Source organism: Penaeus monodon, chromosome 43 (genome assembly GCF_015228065.2).
Source record: "Penaeus monodon isolate SGIC_2016 chromosome 43, NSTDA_Pmon_1, whole genome shotgun sequence".
NCBI classification, from domain to species: domain Eukaryota; kingdom Metazoa; phylum Arthropoda; class Malacostraca; order Decapoda; family Penaeidae; genus Penaeus; species Penaeus monodon.
The window spans coordinates 5,754,437-5,774,436 of NC_051428.1; the positions used below are offsets into that span (position 1 = coordinate 5,754,437).

General features: G+C 36.5%; 4 protein-coding genes across 6 annotated transcripts in view; 2 read left to right on the plus strand and 2 right to left on the minus strand.

The window, feature by feature from the left end:
* Positions 1–1,974, minus strand: part of LOC119568394 (PDZ domain-containing protein 11-like) — a 2,513-nt gene extending 539 nt beyond the window's left edge. Inside the window, exons 1-3 of the mRNA XM_037916893.1 lie at positions 1,709–1,974; positions 553–639; positions 1–154 (exon numbers count right to left, since the gene is read on the minus strand). The exon at positions 1–154 is cut by the window's left edge and continues 539 nt beyond it. Of these exons, the coding sequence (XP_037772821.1) occupies positions 1–154; positions 553–639; positions 1,709–1,777 (310 nt within the window). The 5' untranslated portion in view covers positions 1,778–1,974. The remainder of the gene's footprint in view (positions 155–552; positions 640–1,708) is intronic.
* A 1,091-nt stretch (positions 1,975–3,065) lies between these two features.
* LOC119568393 (chromatin modification-related protein EAF7-like) lies at positions 3,066–8,502 on the plus strand. Of its 3 annotated transcripts, none has more exons than XM_037916890.1 (2): positions 3,066–3,239; positions 6,900–8,502. In XM_037916890.1, the coding sequence occupies exons 1-2, from the start codon at positions 3,081–3,083 to the stop codon at positions 8,181–8,183; spliced, it is 1,443 nt and encodes a 480-aa protein (XP_037772818.1). In that variant the 5' UTR covers positions 3,066–3,080; the 3' UTR covers positions 8,184–8,502. The 3 variants fall into 3 exon arrangements, with proteins under 3 accessions (XP_037772818.1, XP_037772819.1, XP_037772820.1); XM_037916891.1 differs by having other exon boundaries at positions 3,104–3,239; positions 6,952–8,502; XM_037916892.1 differs by having other exon boundaries at positions 3,135–3,239; positions 6,949–8,502.
* Positions 8,503–9,335: 833 nt separating this feature from the next.
* Positions 9,336–18,252, minus strand: LOC119568395. The gene is made up of 12 exons (XM_037916894.1): positions 18,171–18,252; positions 16,210–16,319; positions 14,957–15,074; positions 14,313–14,420; positions 13,963–14,060; positions 12,340–12,520; positions 11,779–11,897; positions 11,227–11,418; positions 10,845–11,030; positions 10,574–10,708; positions 9,947–10,078; positions 9,336–9,697 (listed from the first exon to the last, which is right to left on the minus strand). The coding sequence occupies exons 2-12, from the start codon at positions 16,309–16,311 to the stop codon at positions 9,596–9,598; spliced, it is 1,473 nt and encodes a 490-aa protein (XP_037772822.1). The 5' UTR covers positions 16,312–16,319; positions 18,171–18,252; the 3' UTR covers positions 9,336–9,595.
* A 393-nt stretch (positions 18,253–18,645) lies between these two features.
* Positions 18,646–20,000, plus strand: part of LOC119568223 (protein LSM12 homolog) — a 10,387-nt gene continuing 9,032 nt past the window's right edge. The window contains exon 1 of the mRNA XM_037916658.1: positions 18,646–18,803. Coding sequence (XP_037772586.1) covers positions 18,683–18,803 — 121 coding nt within the window. The 5' untranslated portion in view covers positions 18,646–18,682. The remainder of the gene's footprint in view (positions 18,804–20,000) is intronic.

Below are 20,000 nucleotides of genomic sequence, written 5' to 3' on the forward strand. Positions count from 1 at the left end.
TGGCATGCTCAATATCCTCAAAATTCGTTCCATTCACAGAAATAATCTGGTCTGCTTCTCGCAACCCTAGCCTCTCTGCTTCTGTGTTAGGCATCACTTTGGAGAGGAAAATGCCGCAAAAATGTTCCTTCCCACCTCGAATGTTGAAGCCAAGCTGTCGGAGGTGACATAAAAATCAATCAAGTTTTACAATGAAAACCCTAGGTATTACATATGGCATGTTGCTTAAAAGGAGATGATCACGTTTTACATTGAAAACCCTAAGCCAAACTGACAAAAGAAGATATTCAAATAAGATGATTTGTAAAATTTTCCATTAAAAAGCATATGTAAAACTGTTGAAACCAAGTGCTAAACAAGATAAAAAAAAATATATATATATGTGTTAACTTTTACAAAAAAAAAAGAAAATTAAATGGCATTCGGAAGTGTAAATCCCCATAACATACAACTCTAGTATATTAATAACATAAAATATAAGCAAAGTAAAATACCCCACACCTGAAATTAATTCTCCAATCTGATTCAAAGAAGGACGATCATAATACTCACAGCATCTGATACTTTTGCTCGTATAAGGGTCACCGTCCTCACAAGAAACAGCTGCAGGTCATTGTTGTAGTCTGGGTGATGTGGCCGCTGTAGAAATAGTATATTTATAAAGCTTCATTTCATGACCAAAGAATTAGTACTAATTTGACAAGGAAAATCTGACAGAGACTTAAGTATTATAGGCCGTATTTGCTGTCATTATGATAATTATCATGCTAAATCAAAAACTTTTATTCAACCGAGAATAAAAACAAAAATGAATGACAAAAAAGTCAAATATACACACAGAAAACTAATTATATTCCCAATACAAAAAACACAGTTGTTCAACGACTAAATTCTGACATACATATGAAACAAAAAGCTGAAATACATAACAGTATGCACGATGAACTGTAGGGTTATTGCCTTATCAGTATCACAGTTTTTTTTACTTACTTAATATATATTGTTTGAATGGTTGCCTTCATACTTCAATAAAGTTAATAATCTGTCTAATTAAAAGTTATTTTGTGAAATTAGAAAAGAAGACTTCCGATAGAAATGTAATGATAAAGTAACTCGCAGCGAAGAATGCCGGTCAATTAGCACATTAAAATTTGCGAATAATTGGCCACTTGAAATTATCATTCCTAAATGTTACGTACGAATAGTTGCAATATATAATTTAATACCATCATGATTTCATAAGACATAATCAAAACATTTAGAGCTTAGAGATAAAGGGAAAAAAAGGAAGAAATTAATATATGATAAAACCTTTGAAAGTTAATATATGGAAGGAAAAAAAAATTACAAGTTAAATATGTATTATAAATATATCTAAAGTAAATGATAAATTATCAACTGGATATAATAGCAGGTTATGACACTTGAGTTTAATAAATCTGAAACATTAATTACAAGGTAAGACATTTAATTAATACATCTAAACGTTAATTACAAGTTAATATATTTAATTAATACACCAGAAATGTTTATTACAATGTAAGACATTTAATTAATCATCTAAAACGTTAATAAAAGTAATGATATATAATTGATACATCTAAAACGTTAATTACAAGTTAAGACATTTAATTAACACATCTAAAACGTTAATTACAAGTTAAGACACTTAATTAATAGCCCTGAAACGTTAATTAATGTGACTAACCTCCCTTTTAGGAACAAAGGGAGGAGGAAATTCGTATGCAGGAAGCTCCACCATTGCAGAAGGTTCCATTTTTCTCTAAATAACTGGCGAATTAAGGCCTTCCTTCCCCTTTAGTTCATTGGCGGTAGTGAAGGGAGTCGCGATACACTCGAAAATCTGTGTAAAATTCGAAAAATCTTTGTAAAATTCGATTTTTTTTTTGTAAAATCCCTTAATGAGATGCGCGTCCCGTTTTCTTCCAATTATGGCTCGGTTTCCCTTTGCTTTGCTTTGCTAACTAATGGTAGTTAGTGATAGTTAATGGTAACTAATGATTGTTATATAACTTTTGAAACATGATTTCATTATTATTATGACTTGATAATGTGACAACAAACTACTTGTTCAAACTCTCGTTTTCCTCGAAGTTTCATTGGGTTCATAAATGTACTCAACTCGGTTTCCATTGATATGAAACCAATCATCATCATGATTATTATCATTATCATTGTTGTTGCTGTTATTATTATTATTATCATTATTATTATTATTATCATTATTATTATTATTATTATTATCATTATCATTATTATCATTATCTTATTATCATTAACATTGTCATCATCATCATCATCATCATCATCATCATCATCATCATCATCATCATCATCATCATCATCATATCATCGTTGTTCTTCTTATTATTATCATTATAATCACTACCATTATCATTATAATTAATTTCTAGCACCATTATTCTTATTACCATTATTATTTTTTGCATCATTCTCCTTCTTCATCATTCACACACACACACACACACACACACACACACACACACACACACACACACACACACACACACACACACACACACACACACACACACACACACACACACACACACAATATGCAGATACCACGACTGAAATGGCATATGACTTATTGCCCTGTTGCATACACAGATTGTCAATATGTGCGTTTTGTTGCACAATCTTATCTTACCTTTTCATACATCTTGAATAAGGTTATATCTTACTGTGTAAAATAATCTGTTTTCTATGTGTGTGAGTATGTGTGTGTGTGTGTGTGTGTTGTGTGTGTGTGTGTGTGTGTGTGTGTGTGTGTGTGTGTGTGTGTGTGTGTGTGTGTGTGTGTGGTGTGTGTGTGTTGTGTTGTGTGTGTGTGTGTGTGTGTGTGTGTGTAGTGTGTGTGTGTGTGTGTGTGTGTTGTGTGTGTGTGTGTGTGTGTGTGTGTGTGTGTGTGTGTGTGTGTGTGTGTGTGTGTTGTGTGTGTGGTGTGTGTGTGTGTGTGTGTGTGTGTGTGTGCGTACATACATACATACCTTTACAACGAACGATGGCACGGAGATCACGTATTTGGCCGAGATAACATGATAAACCATATCACATCTCTTTGCCGTTATCTTAAAGCAGGCCTTTTCACTCAGAAAACAACAGATAATGCAGATAAAACGTATATTCGGCCAGACCTCAGTAGTCAACATCAACAAGGGGCAATTTGCACGTTATTCCGATCGCTCGTGTTAAAGGTATGGAATCGCGATTTATTTCCTTGTTTTCACATGCAGCTGCGAGTCATTATCATATTTTTATTCTTGTGTATATTTTTTTATTATGCTATGGTACGTTATATGTCTGATTATTATTTTTTTATGATGATATTGAAAGTGTGATGAGGATTGCGAAGTTCTATCATTAAAGCTTCTGTAAACGGTATGGTAATTATTAAAATTATATCTTTATATATGTTTTGATCATACTGATATGATATAAGAATTATAACTTTTTATTTTTGTGATGTCGGAAGCATTTATGAATAAACTATACAGTACATAACAGACAACGGGAATAAATAGTACCTCGAGTAACATTAAAAGTTATTTAGTAAAAGTTCATGATTACGAAGAAATGAATAACAAATATATATACAACCAGATAGAGGCACGGAATAAGATTACTTGTTTATTAATGTAACACAATAATCGTTTTAGTCACGAGAGAAACTGAAGAAAATTATTTTTCATTCCTAAAAAATAGTGTCAACTCGATCTGTTTTTGCAAAGGAATTGAGTACTCTGCCTTTTTATTTAAAAATTTCCCCCACATATAGCATTTACACTGACAAAAACCACAAAATTATGTCAGTGATGATCATAAAAACCAGTAATTTATACAAAATCGCAATGTTATGCTAACACGTTGACAAGGGAATGATCAAGCATTGACATAAATAGATTTATTAGGCGTCCACACGGGATTGGGGGGGGGCGGGGTGGGGGGAGGGGGAGTAGGTGGAGGCAAACTCATACTTTTAATTAGCACTATATCTTACTATTTGTGCTTTGTGCAGGTGTATAGGTAACTGCATAATGTATTTCACCTTTATTAAAAACATGGGCTTCATTTGTGATATTTTACAATCCTTTTTTTTTTTTTTTTTTTTATAACGATGGGATTGTTTTGATTGTTTTTAAATACTTATCTCTCCATTGTTCTTAAATATTCTGATTCTTTTCATTAACATGACAGTGATATGAACTCAATCATAAAAAATACGACATATTGCTGTTATATGCATGTATATTATTCATACACAATCTGTATTTATTTTATCTATTTATTATTTTTTTTAATACGAGCTGAATTTCGACAAGAATGGTTGCCAGATCCTCTTTATCTCGGTAGATAATAACCCTTATCAGCAGCTGCTGTAGTTTGCGATTAGTAATACTTACATGCCCAATGCATGACGGAAAAAGTGCCATTCTCCGGCCTATCTTAGGAAATGAAACTACACACACACACATATACACATTATATATATATATATATATATATATATATATATATATATATATATATATATATATATATATATACATAATACATACATCACACACACACCACACACACGACCACAATATATATATATATATATTGTTTATTTATTTATTATTATATGTGTGTGTGTGTGTGTGTGTGTGTGTGTGTGTGTGTGTGTGTGTGTGTGTGTGTGTGTGTGTGTGTGTGTGTGTGTGTGCGTGCGCGCGCGCGTGTGTGTAAAAATAAATGTTTACATACACACTCACATATATTTGTGTGTGTCTATGAATGTACGAATATTTCAGTGAGATAATGTCATATACAACAACATTGAATCTTTACATTTTAAGAAAGGGTTTTCGTGTTACTTCTAGTCATACCAAGTGTTCTGCTGTTTTCTGTATCAGTATTGATTTATCATTCATTTGATATTTCATTTTTGCATCAGCTGGTTTATAATGTATTTCTTATTCTTCACATTATCTGGTTCTTCGTTTTTTGAGAAGGATTAATAATAGTAGTAATAGCAGTAGTAGTAGTAGTCGTAGTCGTAGTAACAGCAATAGTAGCAGTAGTAATTGTAGTAGTATTAGTAGTAGTAGCAGTTAGAGAGAGAGAGAGAGAGAAGAGAGAGAGAGAGAGGAGAGAGAGAGAGAGAGAGAGAGAGAAGGAGAGAGGAGAGAGAGAGAAGGAGAGAGAGAGAAGGAGAGGAAGGAGAGAGGGGGAAGAGAGAGGAGAGAGAGAGAGAGAGAGAGAGAGAGAGGAGAAGAAGAGAGAGTAGAAGAGAAGCAAGATGTGAGGAGAGAGTAGAGAAGAGAGAGATAGAGAGAAAGCAATGAGATAAGTAGAAGAGGATAGGACAGAGTGAGGAGAGAAGATATTGAGAAGGACAGAGGAGAGGAGAGAGAAGAGAGAGAGAGAGTGAAGAAAGAAGAGAGAGTAAGAGTAGTAGAGAGAGAGAGAAGAGAGAGAGAGAGAGAGAGAGAGAGAGAGAGAGAGAGAGAGAGAGAGAGAGAGAGAGAGAGAGAGAGAAAGAGCGAGTTGTGCCCAATGCCCCTTCAGATCTGCAACTAAAACGTCTTGCATAACAGACCCTACAAAGTTAAGTCTTCAGGCCTTGCATTCGCGTAGGGATATATATCAAATCTATTTCTGAACATTTAAGGGATTCTAAAAAAAAAAAAAAAAAAAAAAAAAAAAAAAAAAAAAAAAAAAAAATCAAAACAGTGTAACTTCACCATAAGAATTCTTTAATTTATATTTCCGTGAATTAATTCGATTCTTGTGTCTGTCTCTATTAATTAACGGAATTGATTATTTTCCCATATAATTTAATAATGTCGTTGGGGAAATGTGTGTCTGTACGCAGTTATTCAATCTCGTATATATTAAAGCATATATGAAAATTATCTATATAAAATGATGGGAGTTTGCACCGAGCACGATAAGATTTCTTTTAACAGTTTATCTCTGATAACAGTTTCACTCTGAGGAAAACGCACATAAAACAAAAGCAATAAACACACACAAATACAAATAGAGAAGTAACTCGCTTGCTCTCATACACACTCACACTCACACTCACACTCACACTCACACTCACACCACACACACACACACACACACACACACACACACACACACACACACACACACACACACACACACACACACACACACACACACACACACACACACACACGTAATTGCGCTTTACAAATTTCTTTTCCCTTTTGCATAAATCTTTTCTTTCAGTATTTTGTAATTTTTTGATTTGTGATTTTTATATACTGGGAAATTTATTTTAGCTTGTTATCAGAAAAGTTGTTTGCATATACTGATAACAAGAATCAGCACTCTAATCATAACAACTCATTACTTATTAACGTTTACACAAATAAAGGTGCTAGACATCGAAGGTCAAATAGCTCTGTTGACAGGGTACTGTGGTTGAAAGGGGTTCAAAGGAGTTCTCTATTAGAAAATGTCTTAGATTTTAACGGTCATATGGCATTATAAGAAAGTAGTGAAGGGGGTAGAAGGGGTATGAGGAGGAGGAGTAAATAGGGTAGGATAGGGACTAATAGATAGGGGGAAGGGTTAAGGGCAAAGGGTGATTAGAACAAATGGAAGGTGTTAATGCGTCTATAACAACGCATTAGGTATGTTAACAACTATTATATTTTGTCTAAGGAAAGAGTCAGATCGCCAGGTTTGATATTTAACTTATATAAAGAATTAATTTCCTAGGCTTCATTCCGTGAAGCCTCGACATGAAATATATTCTCAATTTCCAGGCATAACATGTGAAACTAAATCAGTTTCCTGCCGACTGATTAAATCATTTCCCCTGCCTTTCCCCCTAGCAATATACACACGTCGTAAGAGCGAATTTTACCACGTCTGTCCCGACGGCAGGTGCGGCCATGAGCGACGCCACGCCCCAGCAACCGAGCGCAGAGGGGCGCCGCTTCTCGTACGTGATGGGCGGGCCGGACCCCTTCGACCAGGCCGACAAGGGCTGGGTGGGCGTCGCCGAAGCGACAGAGGACAACCCTCGGCCCAAACAGATTCCCCGAGTCAGTGCCCAAGCTGAGGACGAAGCAGACGGAGGGGAGGAGGAAGAGCAGGAGAAGCAGAAAGCGTGGAGGAGGAACGAGGACATCCCGATGCGCTTCGACGAGCTCCCGACCGAAGAGAAGTGGATCAACGTGAGCGATGTCATCCGCAGGCAGAGGGAGGAACAGGCGCTGCGGGAAGCCAAGCAGAATAAGGTGAGGCCTCCCCCCGACCCGGAGGAGGGACGTCCCGAGGCCCCTTCCGACTCCGACGACGACGATGACGCGGTTAAAAGGGGGAATCGGGAGAAACAGGAGGGAAATTCCGCTCGACTCAGAGAAAGAGAGGAATCTAACGACTCTGAGGACGACTCGGCGGGCGTCGACACCATCACGGAGTCCATGCTCCAGTTCGCCCTCAAGCCCGGTCTCATGGGAAAGGACAGAGGCTTGGGAAGGCGGAGTTCCCTGCCAGCGACCCCTACTCCTGCTTACGGCAAACTCGACCGAACGGGCTTCCTCTGGCCGGCCGCGGAGAGACCGCCTCGCAGATCCTCGTTCACCGAGGAAGAGGAGGAGCGACCGCCCCTCCGACACAGGCCTCAGGAACAGCACATCAGGAGAGGGAGGTCCCCTCGACACAGCTTCAGCGAGGACAGGGTGGTCGAGAGACGCCCTGACAGAGAGCCTAGTCCCGACTACGAATTGGATGACAGTCCTCCTCGATCTCCCTATCGCCAGGAATACGAGCCGGGTCGTCGAGGACATAGGCCTCACGACCGACACCACGACCCCTATTACGAAGACGACCGGAGGCAGCGTTATCCCGACGATGACTGGGGATACGACCATGACCCAAGATCGTACGGGCGAGAGGACCCCGACGATGACTATCCTGGGGGGAGGCATCCAATGGAATCGAGATACGACGAGGACTACTACCCCAGGCCATCGGGGTACGACCGCGGTGCTTACGACGACTCACCAGAGCGACACTATGAGGGTGACCGCCGCCGAGACTACTTCCGCCAACACAGCGACCCAAGGCATGAGCGGGGCAGCCAAGCGTACAGCCACCCGCAATACCGTTAGTTTCCTGTGTACTGTACTTTTCTCAGCTATCCTTCACGGCTTTGCATTACTTTTCCGTGTTTTGCATTGCCTCGGACAAACCTGTAGTTTCATCTTGTTTTTTAAACCGAGGCAGAATCAAGTATATATGAATGTTTTTTTTAATGATTCTCTGATATCAAATAATTAAGCTCAAATTCTTCCACTTCACAAAAGATTCATAATAATTATAACCTGATATCTAAAAATGCAAATTAAACACTATAAGCATACTGTATAAGGAAGTTACAGACAAACCATTTATGCTTGTATCTTGAATAAAACCTTTATGTTCTGCAAACCTTAAAAATCTAACTAGACATTATTTTAAGTTATACAAAATAAGTTGTATATAATTATTCATATTATATAATATAATCAATGATAATGATAATAAAATAATTTAGTTTATTCAATTTGTACAATGGATATTTGAGAGGAGAGAGAGAGAGAGAGAGAGAGAGAGAGAGAGAGGGAGGGAGAGAGAGGAGAGAGAGAGAGGAGAGAGGAGAGAGGAGGAGAGAGAGGAGAGGAGAGGGAGAGAGAGAGGAGAGAGAAGGAGAGAGAGAGAGAAAAGAGAGAGAGAGAGAGAGAGAGAGAGAGAGAGATAGAGAGAGAGAGAGAGTAGAGAGAGAGAGAGAGAGAGAGAGAGAGAGAGAGAGAGAGAGAGAGAGAGAGAGAGAGAAGAGGAGAGAGAGAGAGAGAGAGAGAGAGAGAGAGAGAGAGAGAGAGAGAGAGAGAGAGAGAGAGAGAGAGAGAGAGAGAGAGAGAGTATGTGTATATATTTTTTTTCTTCTTTTTTTTTCTTTCCTTCTCTTTTTTTTTCTTTTTTAGGTAAAACTAATTTCTGATATATGCTGCCAGAAAGAAAAAACATTATATATATATATATATATATATATATATATATATATATATATAATATATTTACATTTTCTTTCTGGCAGCATATATCAGAAATTTGTTTTTTCTAAAAAAAAAAAGAAAAAAGAAAAAGAAAAAAGAAAAAAAGAAAAGAAAAAAAGAAAAAAGAAAAAAAAAAAAAAAAAAAAAAAGTAAAAAAATAAAAAAGAAAAAAAAGAAAAAAAGAAAAGAAAAAAAAAAAAAGGAAAAAGAAAAGAAAAAAAGAAAAAAGAAAAAAAGAAAAAAGAAAAAAGAAAAAAAGAAAAAAAGAAAAAAGAAAAAAAAAAAAGAAAAAAAAAAAAAAGAAAAAAGAAAAAGAAGACACATCTCTATATGAAACCTGTACGGGGTCAAGGTCGTATTGATCTTCAATCATTTCCATATCACAACCTTGCTATCTTCCCCCAAGAACCGTTTTGCAAGCGAGAAGGAAAGGAAATCTCTGTCACTGTGGCACTCGAGTGACAACGTTCCTCCTGGTGCGGCCTCTGCTACTGGGACAGAGCTGGCCTGGGGTCGTCCTCTACATTCTCCTCTCTGCTTCCTGAACTCGCTTGCATCTCTTGTAGTGTTTGCTGCCGTCCTGTTGCACTCTGCGCAGTGCGGAAGGAAGATAATTGTAAACTTTCATAAGCTGTCACAAAATTAAATTCCAAAATACTGCGGACGAAGAGTATACAGAATTCCATGACTTATAAACAAATAAAGAAAGAAATCTCTTATGATGGTCTTACTTCCATGAACTGATTAAACTAAATAATACCAACATAAATTGATGATAATAATAACAATAATAATAATAATAATAATAAAAGAGGCACAGTTCTCTGCCTCTTACTTACAGCCTGGCATTTCCACTTATCAATCACCTTTCTTGCGTAGAAACGAAAGTGGCTCGAGTACATGTCCTCCACCTTGACCCTTTTACTTATGACCACTGGGTTAAGGAGGTCACACATATGTCTCAGTGATTTCTGAAATGGAAAAAAGCATCACATAGTATATTGAGTAAATAGGAAGTATACTGAATACAAAGATACAAAGATACAGAAATCATGCTGAATGCATATACATATTATACTGATCGTATCACTCACAAATACTTTTACAAAATGAAACCTGTTGAAATTAACACATCAAATAGATTTTTCTCTAGAGCTACAATATTGTCAATTAACATGAACTTGCCAACCTGGACAGAAACACTGAACACACTGAACAGATATAATAGCTTGTTGACACCTGTTGATCATAATGCAAATCAATTAGCTTTCTTTCTAGGGCTAGTATTGAAATTTACTATGGCCTTAAAGTCTTGCCAGCTTGAACTGATGCACAAAGTATATTGATCTAATCACTCATACCCTCATTCCCTTTCACCTATAGAAGACAGCATTATAAATAACCTTTCTGTTCAGGAAGGAATAATAACTGTTTTTTTCCTCAACTTCTATAGTACTGGAAATTACCTTCTGAGTGGGGGTGAAGGGCCCATCTCCTACGCAGCAGACCAAGAGCTTCATGACAGAGTGCAGTAGGTATCCATCCTCCTCCGCACTCATAACTTCCAGCTGGCTTTCGATGAGGTTCACCACATCATCTATCTTGGGAATTCCATTGAAGACCTATATAACATTTACACTATTCTATGTGTGAGATAGCTTTCAATGAAACCATAGTTTGCATTTCAACCATATTTTGTGAAATACTGTCATGATATTTACAAAAATCACAACTTACTTCGACTAGATCTAAAATGTTCTTGTCCTTTGCTTGGAGTGAGAGCTCCACTTGCAGGAAAGCAATGGATTTGCAAAATATTTGTCCAAGGGACGTTGGCTGAATATACATGGTACAAACATGAGATACTGTGTGATGATTAAAATTGCAGTAGGTGATTATATCTTCTACCAGGCCTTGAACTCTCTGAAAAGAGAGTCAATACATACATACACATATATTTATTTATATACGTATATATGCATACATACATATGTACCATGTATGTACAATAATCATATCTATATGAATAATAATAATAACAACAAAAATAATGATGATGACAATTACAGAAAGTAAAATAAAACAAAGAAAACACAAACAATAAACACAAAAATTTTACCTGAAAAAACACATGCTGCGATGGGTACAGGCTGAGAGTGCGACTAATACAAGTAGCAATCTGCAAGTCTAACCCAGTGTTGATAACTGTCGGATCTAGACCAACAGCCACAAATATTTTGATCAGCTCGTCTAAGTCATCCTCGCTGCACTTCCTCCAGTGGGTTAACAACACTCCCAGGAACTGTAGCATCTGAGGGTAATAAGAGTGGCATGTTTTGCATGGGGTGGGAGTGAGTTGCTCAGTTTTATTCTCTGGAGTCTGTCTTTGGAATTTCAGTCTTCTATATAAGTAACATGAATAGTAATAAATAATAGCTACAGTGACTGTGATAAATCCATAAAATGACATTAATAATTTACGATCATGGTAGGTGCTTAAACACAAATACTCATACTTTAACACACACACACATACACACATACATACATACACACACACACACACACACACACACACACACACACACACACACACACAAAATAAAATAAAATAAAATAAAAAATAAATCAACCAACCAACCGTATGACTAAGATAATCATAACAATATACCAGAGCTAAATTTTTTTTTGTTGAGACAGGCTGTTCGGGAGGGTTCACTGTGGGAGAGGATGGCAACACTGACGATTTCATATGAGCAGGGTCCTTGCCATACTTTTCCATGTCTGCACCTTGAATATAAGAACACAAATATCATTCTTGATGTCCTGGGCTCATAAACTAAGATATAGGTTGCAGTTGGAGTTAGGTCTGTCTGCTTATGTTCTTAAATACATTAACAAGAATACTTTTCTGTTTTTTTTTTTCTAATAGCACAGATTCACAGTATCTCTATCTTTTTGCAGACAAATATTAAATTCCCATTTTACAGGTCAAACCTTCCACTTGATATATTCTGTTGTATTTTATCCTGAGTGTGATATTTCCCTCCAAAGAAATTACCTTCTTAAAATATAAAAGCGCTTGTGAGGGTGAATTATCAACTGACAAAGGAAATTCTAAACTATATGAAGTGTACAAATATTAACCAAAATCTTATAACTGGTATGCATACATAGGTATACAACCAAAGTGACTCGCTACATTTACTTCCTTAACAAAACCTATGTTTACCTAGATTATCTAATGCCAAATAAAGTTCCTGGCAAATGTTCATATGGCATTCGTTGTTCTCTGCTATGTAACAGAGAGTGTTGTAAGTTGGGTAGAGCAGCTCCACATCTGTAGTGCAACAGCAGAGGTGGAACAAGTATTTCATCAGAAGTTTGGTTGTTCCTTTTGATGAATATACCCTCTGGAATTGGATGGAAAAAGGGTATGTACTATATATTTGATGAGAAAAATGAGGCATTAATGAAATGTACCACTAAAAGGAATTTTAATAGATATCAATTTCACAGTCTGCACAGAGAATTATAAAATGCAATCTTAACCCCTATGATCCAGATGATATGACTAACACAGTGAAAAAATTTGGCTTGGGGGCCAGTAACGTGAACTTGCCATCATGGGTATTTCAGGAGAGTACCATTTCCATGTTTAGGATCCTATACCTGGCTGCTGTTACCGGTTGTGCAGATATTATGGAAAACTGATGTCATGAAAAATAAAAAGAATTGACACAAATGACAAAATCTTACATATTGTTATTATTCTTGCACTGAGTTATGAACTACCTTGAGATGATATGGAGTCTGTGCAAGGAAAACAGTCTGTTACCACCTGGATAAAGCAAATCAAATGACAAATATGCAAGTTAGAACATGGCAAAAGAGCTTAAAAAAGTTATGCAGAAAAAGAGAAAATAATATTGCACATGGGAGGAATAGAATCCTGTCACCACACGCGAATGTTTGTGTGCACCTGGCCTAAAAGCTGTGCACCCGTCAGAATGTCTGATTAAGTAAGCCTAATGTCTGTATTTTGGGCCTTGTAGTGGCCCAAAATACAGACAAAATGCATTTGCCATTGTGCTGGGGCTAATAACAAGGTTGGCAACACAAGATGAAAATCTGAAGTGCAGGTACACTGTTTTTTTTTTTTTCCTCTTTGTCTTCTGGACTTGCTGATTATCATTTGTCAGTAAAAGCATTAGGAAACAAGCAGGACAGGTTGACTCTGGACAACTTTAGCTTGAGAATTAGTGCCACTGAAGCCACTATGCCTATATAGAGCAGAACAAAGAGTAGTCCCATTATCACAGCATGTATATGTGCCATCCAACATTTGGGCCAATGCTCACCTTTACATGTATTGATGCCTTCCATTGTCATTAGATTAAACTGACTGTATAATATCAAACAGGATACCTAAATATTCATTAAACATAGATTTTGATGCTCTGTTCTAAATTTTAAAGATATAAAACATCTTATAATTCTTTTAATAATTTTTTTTTTCAAAGATACTCTCTGAATGTTACACATAATTAGTGACCATCTTATTCTATGATACTATAGCACATCCACTCACAATCTTGAGTATTGATCTACTGAATGTAAACCCAAATTTAAAAATGAACAAAATGGCAAGTGATGGGAAAATAGGACACCAGGTGAAAGATGGATGAAAAGCAATTTTCACCAAAATGAACAATTTAAATTTGACTGGTTCAAGAATGTAACACCAGCTAATGGAAATGAAATTAGGAAATAATGTTTTTTAGCTGTAAGGCATCACAACTAAACCTTAAAAAAAGAGAGAGAAAATACCCTACACAAAACAGCTGAGGCTCACCTGAAAAAGTCCCTCTTTGATATACATCTTCACCTTATCAGGAGAGAGACATCCTAAAGGATTTGTGGGGGAATCTGTAAACGGCCACACCAATGTTTCTGCAAAAATCAAATCTTTGTTACTTTCGACCTGCATAGCCCGGAAAGTTAAGGACTTCAAACCACACAATTCTATAACAAGACACATGATTCTATATAGGAATCATGGAGACTAATATACTACAGTGTAGATACTCATATTTGGTATACATTATTCAAAATAATCTATCTGGGGAAAAAAAAAATAAAAAAAAATAAAATCATTGGTAGAAGATACACAGGGATCTACGACTGACTACCTTGCTTCCCTACCTTCTGTATAAAGGTGACAGCGACCAGTTGAAAAGAAAACTATTCCTGGTGGATGTAACTTAACCTGTCTTTGTTCAACATCTGGAACTTGTATCTGGGCGACTGGAACTGGAGTTGTAAGGAACGTTTTTACAGTTACAAATGACTATGATAAATAATTTAAAAACTAAGTTATTATTGGGGAACACTGTAAAAACAGTATTCCTACAGCAATCATACTAAATTACAAAATCATAATTTCGTACATATTTCTTTGTTAATTTCACAACAATAAAACAAGGATTTTCGAAATAGTTATTATTCTTTTTTTCACTATGGAACTTTGTTTTTTAATATACAACTACATGAACTTTGACCTATTTCCATAATACACAAAACATGCTATCTTCATTCAGATGTTTATAAGAATGGAAAGAAAAAAAAATCATATTTACGTCACATCTTTTCACAAAAAAACAAAAACAAAACAGAGCATATAAATAAAAACAGATTTTAAGTTTTCAACAAATCCAACCCATACAAAACAAAAAGGATAAATGTCTAAAACCCATCACTATAGCTTACAAAATCTAAAATAAGAATCTATACCGGTTTCTCCCCACAAGCAACCATCCGGAGCCCACAACAATAACTAGCTGACAAACCATCATCATCTTCATAATTAAACAGATTGATTTCCTTGTGTAGCTTTTCCAACTGGTTCTTTTTGTGTTGGTCTGATAATTCTGCGCTGACGAGGTATTCGTAGTCCATCCTGGTTTCCTGGGAGAATTAAGAGCATCTCTGAATGAATGGAAATTATATGTTATTGAGTAATCAAGGCGATTATCAATGGGGTGTATCTTGGTTAACACATGGAGGGTAAAATGACAGAAAAATCTATATATCCCCAAACCACTGGAGAAATATTATCTTCATTATCACCAGCATCATCATCAACATCTTCATCATTAACATCATAATAGTAATAACAATAGAAACAGAAATAGTAATAACAATGGTGGTGGTGGTGGTGGTGGTGATAGTGGTGGTGATAGTGTTGGTGATAGTGATGGTGATAGTGATGGTAATAGTGATAATGGTGATAATGGTGATAATGATAATAATGATAATGATGATGATGATGATAACAGTAATAATAAATAACAATAATACTGACAAAAAAAAAAAAAAAAAAAGTGATGATAATGATATTTAGAACATTAACACTAATGATAATAATAATCATTATAATAAAAATGACAATAATAATAATAATAATATCAATAGTAATAATAATAATAATAATAATAATAATAATGATAATAATAATAATAACAATAATAATATAAAAGAAATAATATCAGCTATTTTCATTAGCAGAAACCCTGTGGAAGATAACAGATGAATCTTGTTAAAATAGAAATGAACACCATTAAAGAGGAAGACGCTGGATTTGAGTTTGTGACAATCGGTAGAAAATGAAAGGTGTGAGGACTGGGTGGTGCTGTACTCGTGCAACAAGATTTATTGCTTGACTGGAATAACTTAAAAGTATATGCATTTTTGAAGGAGACAAACTGTAACTGAATTTTCTATATAACAAATCTTACTTTGGGGAAATACTATTTGCTGTTACAAGATAAACAGTGAGTTATTTCACCTGAAGTAGGAAATCTGACAGAATGTTCATATAAACATATTGATATTTTGATACAGATTTCCACATGCCTGTCAAATAACCCTTTGTGAGAGAGTAAAGGACGGTGAGGTGATGTATGTAATGTATGAATGTGACATTACCTAATACATGAAAAGAATAAGTTTAAATAAATGCAGACCTATATAATCTATAGTACTTATTAGCTTGTTTCCTGGTTGATAGGTGTAAATCCTTTGATCAAAAGTAATAGATTACCTTGCTTGGTTTTGCAGAGTTTTCTTCATATGTTCCGAGAAATGGCAGAGAGTCATCCGAGTCAGCTTCATCCATGCCGCTCTCTTCTGATGACTTTATCATCTTGATTCCTAAAATCAAAAGAAGTTTTTATCTATTGCAATCTTTTTATTTATGTATTTTTTTCGAACTCTCTCTCTCTGAAAAATCTATCATCATATGTACTGCAATCTTTTTATTTACATATTTTTTCAAACTCTCTTTCTCTCTGAATAATCTATCATCACCTACATATCTAACATAATCAAGTTTATCAAAAGGTAAAAATCCTGAGGGACTAATGCCCCACATCACATACTAGCTTCCTTGTTATTTTTTGTATATGAAAAAATTTGGTAGTTTTTTTTTGTTGATAATTCTAAAAGTATATTATTTATTCAATTTGTCTTTCTGTAAAATAGGAAATAGTTACAAAACATTTGAAAATTTGTTTCAATTCTTTTTTTCGTGATTATCCATAAAGATTTTTAAAAAGGCTAATACTATATACTCTTATTGTTTAAGAATATCAGTTTCCTTTTTCTCTTGATGAAGTCTTTACTTAATATTCATACTGGTCTTTCTATAATATAACAAATAGTTGACAGACATTAAAAAAAAAAATCATTGTATTTTTCATACTTGTCCATAAATATTAAAAAAATCAATGTAAAACAAATAATACAGACCTGTCAGTGAAAATACATGTAAATATGTACAAAATGAAAATAAAGACATAAATGCGAGATGCCTTCCTTAACCCATTGCCGACGGGTGGCATGTACGCACATGCCATGGCATGGCAGGACCATCTGCCGGGGGCACGTACGCACATGCCATAGAGTATGCGTGGACATGCCATGAGTTTTTTTTTGTTGCAATCACAGCAAAAGATTATTTTTCTGCCAGTGAAAGTGTTATTAAATCGGTTTTAACACTTTCTCATTTTTACCATGCAACAAAAAAAAAAAAAATGCAACAAACCGACGATTTCAACTCCATGATGCCGCACACTGCTTATTTTATTCGGACTATAGACCGAATAATGATCAACTATGGAGTCTATATAACAACAAAAATACCCTTCAGTCTCGATTTATCAGGAAGTTTGCCAAGTAGAGACTTTAAAAAATAATGAAAACTGAAAATACAACATATCTTCGTAGTATTATGAAGAAACGGCATGGGATGCTGGTATTTGGCATGAGTGGTCGCGCATGCTAGGGCAACGATATAAGCCCCCGGCAGCGAGGCCCGGGCCACTATGAATACTACCCGTCAGATAAGGGTTAAAGAGAGAAGGCAAGGAGATCCACTGCACTGGCACTCGGTCACACACTTCAAAGAAATGTTACCTATCTTCCATGCAGATTATCAATCAATTGCCAAGAGAATTTTCTTTTTAGGGGGGGGGGGGTATGGACAAGAAAATTGACAGTGGACAAAACTGTTTCCAGTGAGGTATAGTCACATGATAACTGTCAGATTGTCATCATGATAAGACAGAAGACAGCAAGACATGAAGCAATACATAACGATTCTGTGGCAATTTTGACAGATTGTACGACAGCATACCCAATGACACTGGCTACCCTGAGACTACCTGCTCTACACAACATGGAGCTTTCTGGATTAGAGTATCATTTAAAACTTCCGCCTCATTGACATGCACGGAAACAAGCTGGCAGATGGACTGAGCATGAAAGAAAGCCTTATCTGAGCTCGTTACAAGACCAAGATACTAACGTATGTCGCGTGAAGGATCAGAAAAAAAAAAATCGCGTAGCACTAAAAGGCTGTCAGCCAGAACCCCCAACTCTACCCACAGATTTATGATTTACACCAAACAACTTTGTTTGCGGTAGGCATAAACCCCACACTTATTCTGGGGGTTTTGAGACGTAAATCAACCACAGTTACCATACCATAGCAGCTGTTCTTACCCTTTATGTCAGCGTGATCCCTGCTTTGTTTTGAAATCAGTTTTATTTACACTTTTATCCGATCCTCTTCGCTTCTGTCTCTATCGACGAATATATTATCTAATCCCCTTCTATCAATCTCATTGAGAAATAGATCTTATGCTGAGGAGTATTCAATCGTCTATCATGAAGTTTCCTTACTGTTATCGAGGATTTGTTTACATTCCAAACGTGGGACAGAATCCTCTCGGGCAACAAGATCGAATCCCTTGTTAAGCGGCGTTCGGTCGGCGAAGGGGATCGAAGTCCCTCGGGCAGGGCGCTGGATTCCTCGCTCTCGCCGTCCTCTGTTATCGAGGATTTGTTTACATTCTGGACGTGGCGTTGGATCTCCTCCTCAAGCAGGATCAGAGTCCTTCGGTATCCGCGCCACACAGCCTTGGATCCCCCATCGCGGCCCCTTTCCTCTGCTCCTTCGTCCCCGCCAGCAGGAATCGGCAATAAGCGCGGAGGAAAACCCACTCGGAGGCAAGATGGCTGACTCGAGTGAGTGCTTCAACATCGGCAGCACAGTGAGTTGCGTTACGTGCTTCGATGAGGAGTTACAAGGCGAAGTTTTAGCGTTCGACTCGCACGTGAAGCTCTTGACACTGAGTATCCTTTTGAATCCCGTGGAAATCGGTGCCTTTCGGGGCAGAATTTGACACGCACAGGTCATGGGTCCCCCCGTTTTTTGATGGGGATGAGTATTTCTCTTTTTGTTTTTTTCGTCTTTTTCGTAGGTTGTGTGAGGGAAGGGTCCTTCGTAACCTCCCTGCAATTAGCGTGTTGGTACTGGCGTTAATTTGTCCGTCGGAGGCAGTGTCGGTGTGTGGTTTGGCAAAGGAAGGACACGGGTTCGGGAGGGTTTGTGTGTGTTGTGGCAGGTCGTGTAAGGTCAGGCGAGGCCGCTCACGAGGGGCTGGTCTTCGCTGCCAAGTAATGAGTGCTTCTTTTGCTTGTCAGCCTTGGTTTTTAGTCACTGGACCATGGTAATGCTGGTCACAATGATAACTTTCATCCTTTTGATTGATCATTTAGTGTTGATTTCATGATCAACAAGAGGTTTCACTCAGATGAAATGGACCTTATTCACAGCAGTTATAAACAGTGATGTTCTAATGCTGACAGTGATTTTTAAAGAAAATTAAGCAAATGTTGTAAAGTCACAGGCAGTGGCCTTTGAAACAAATTTTTTTCTCAATTCCTTTGCAAATTCATATTGAAGCTTTGATCTGATAGTAGACATATAGTTTGAAGTCCAGCTTGATATTCGTGCAGTGATACTTGCCTTCCATGGCCATCGTGTTACAAAGTTCAAGGAGGACAGAAAAGTCCTTCTGGTTCTTTTTTTTTATGATAAATAGATAAGAAAGTGTACAAGCTCAATCCTACCAGAATAGGTGTGGTGAAGGTTTGTTGGCTTTAGCTTCAGGACTGTGTCTTGTCAGGTTTATCATATTTTGTTTATTGTTTTCATGCCTTTTCATAGCTTATTTGTCATTGTACAAGAAATTATTATTACTTTGCTGTTATTCCTATTAACGGTAAGATTATGCTTTCAGGCACACAGGAAAGGCCAAACACAAGATGGTTTATGTTATTTAAACTGATAGATTGATGAATTCCAAAATGGTTTTCTCCTATGATAATTTCTGCAAATTGAAAGTGGTGAAGTGTTTTGGTAAAGGGATTAAACCCATGAAAAGACACAATTACATAATTGTAAATGTCAACAATATGCAGTTTGCCAGAATACACCTTTGCTTCATTATTTTACTTTTATATTCATTTTGTAACAAAAATGACTTG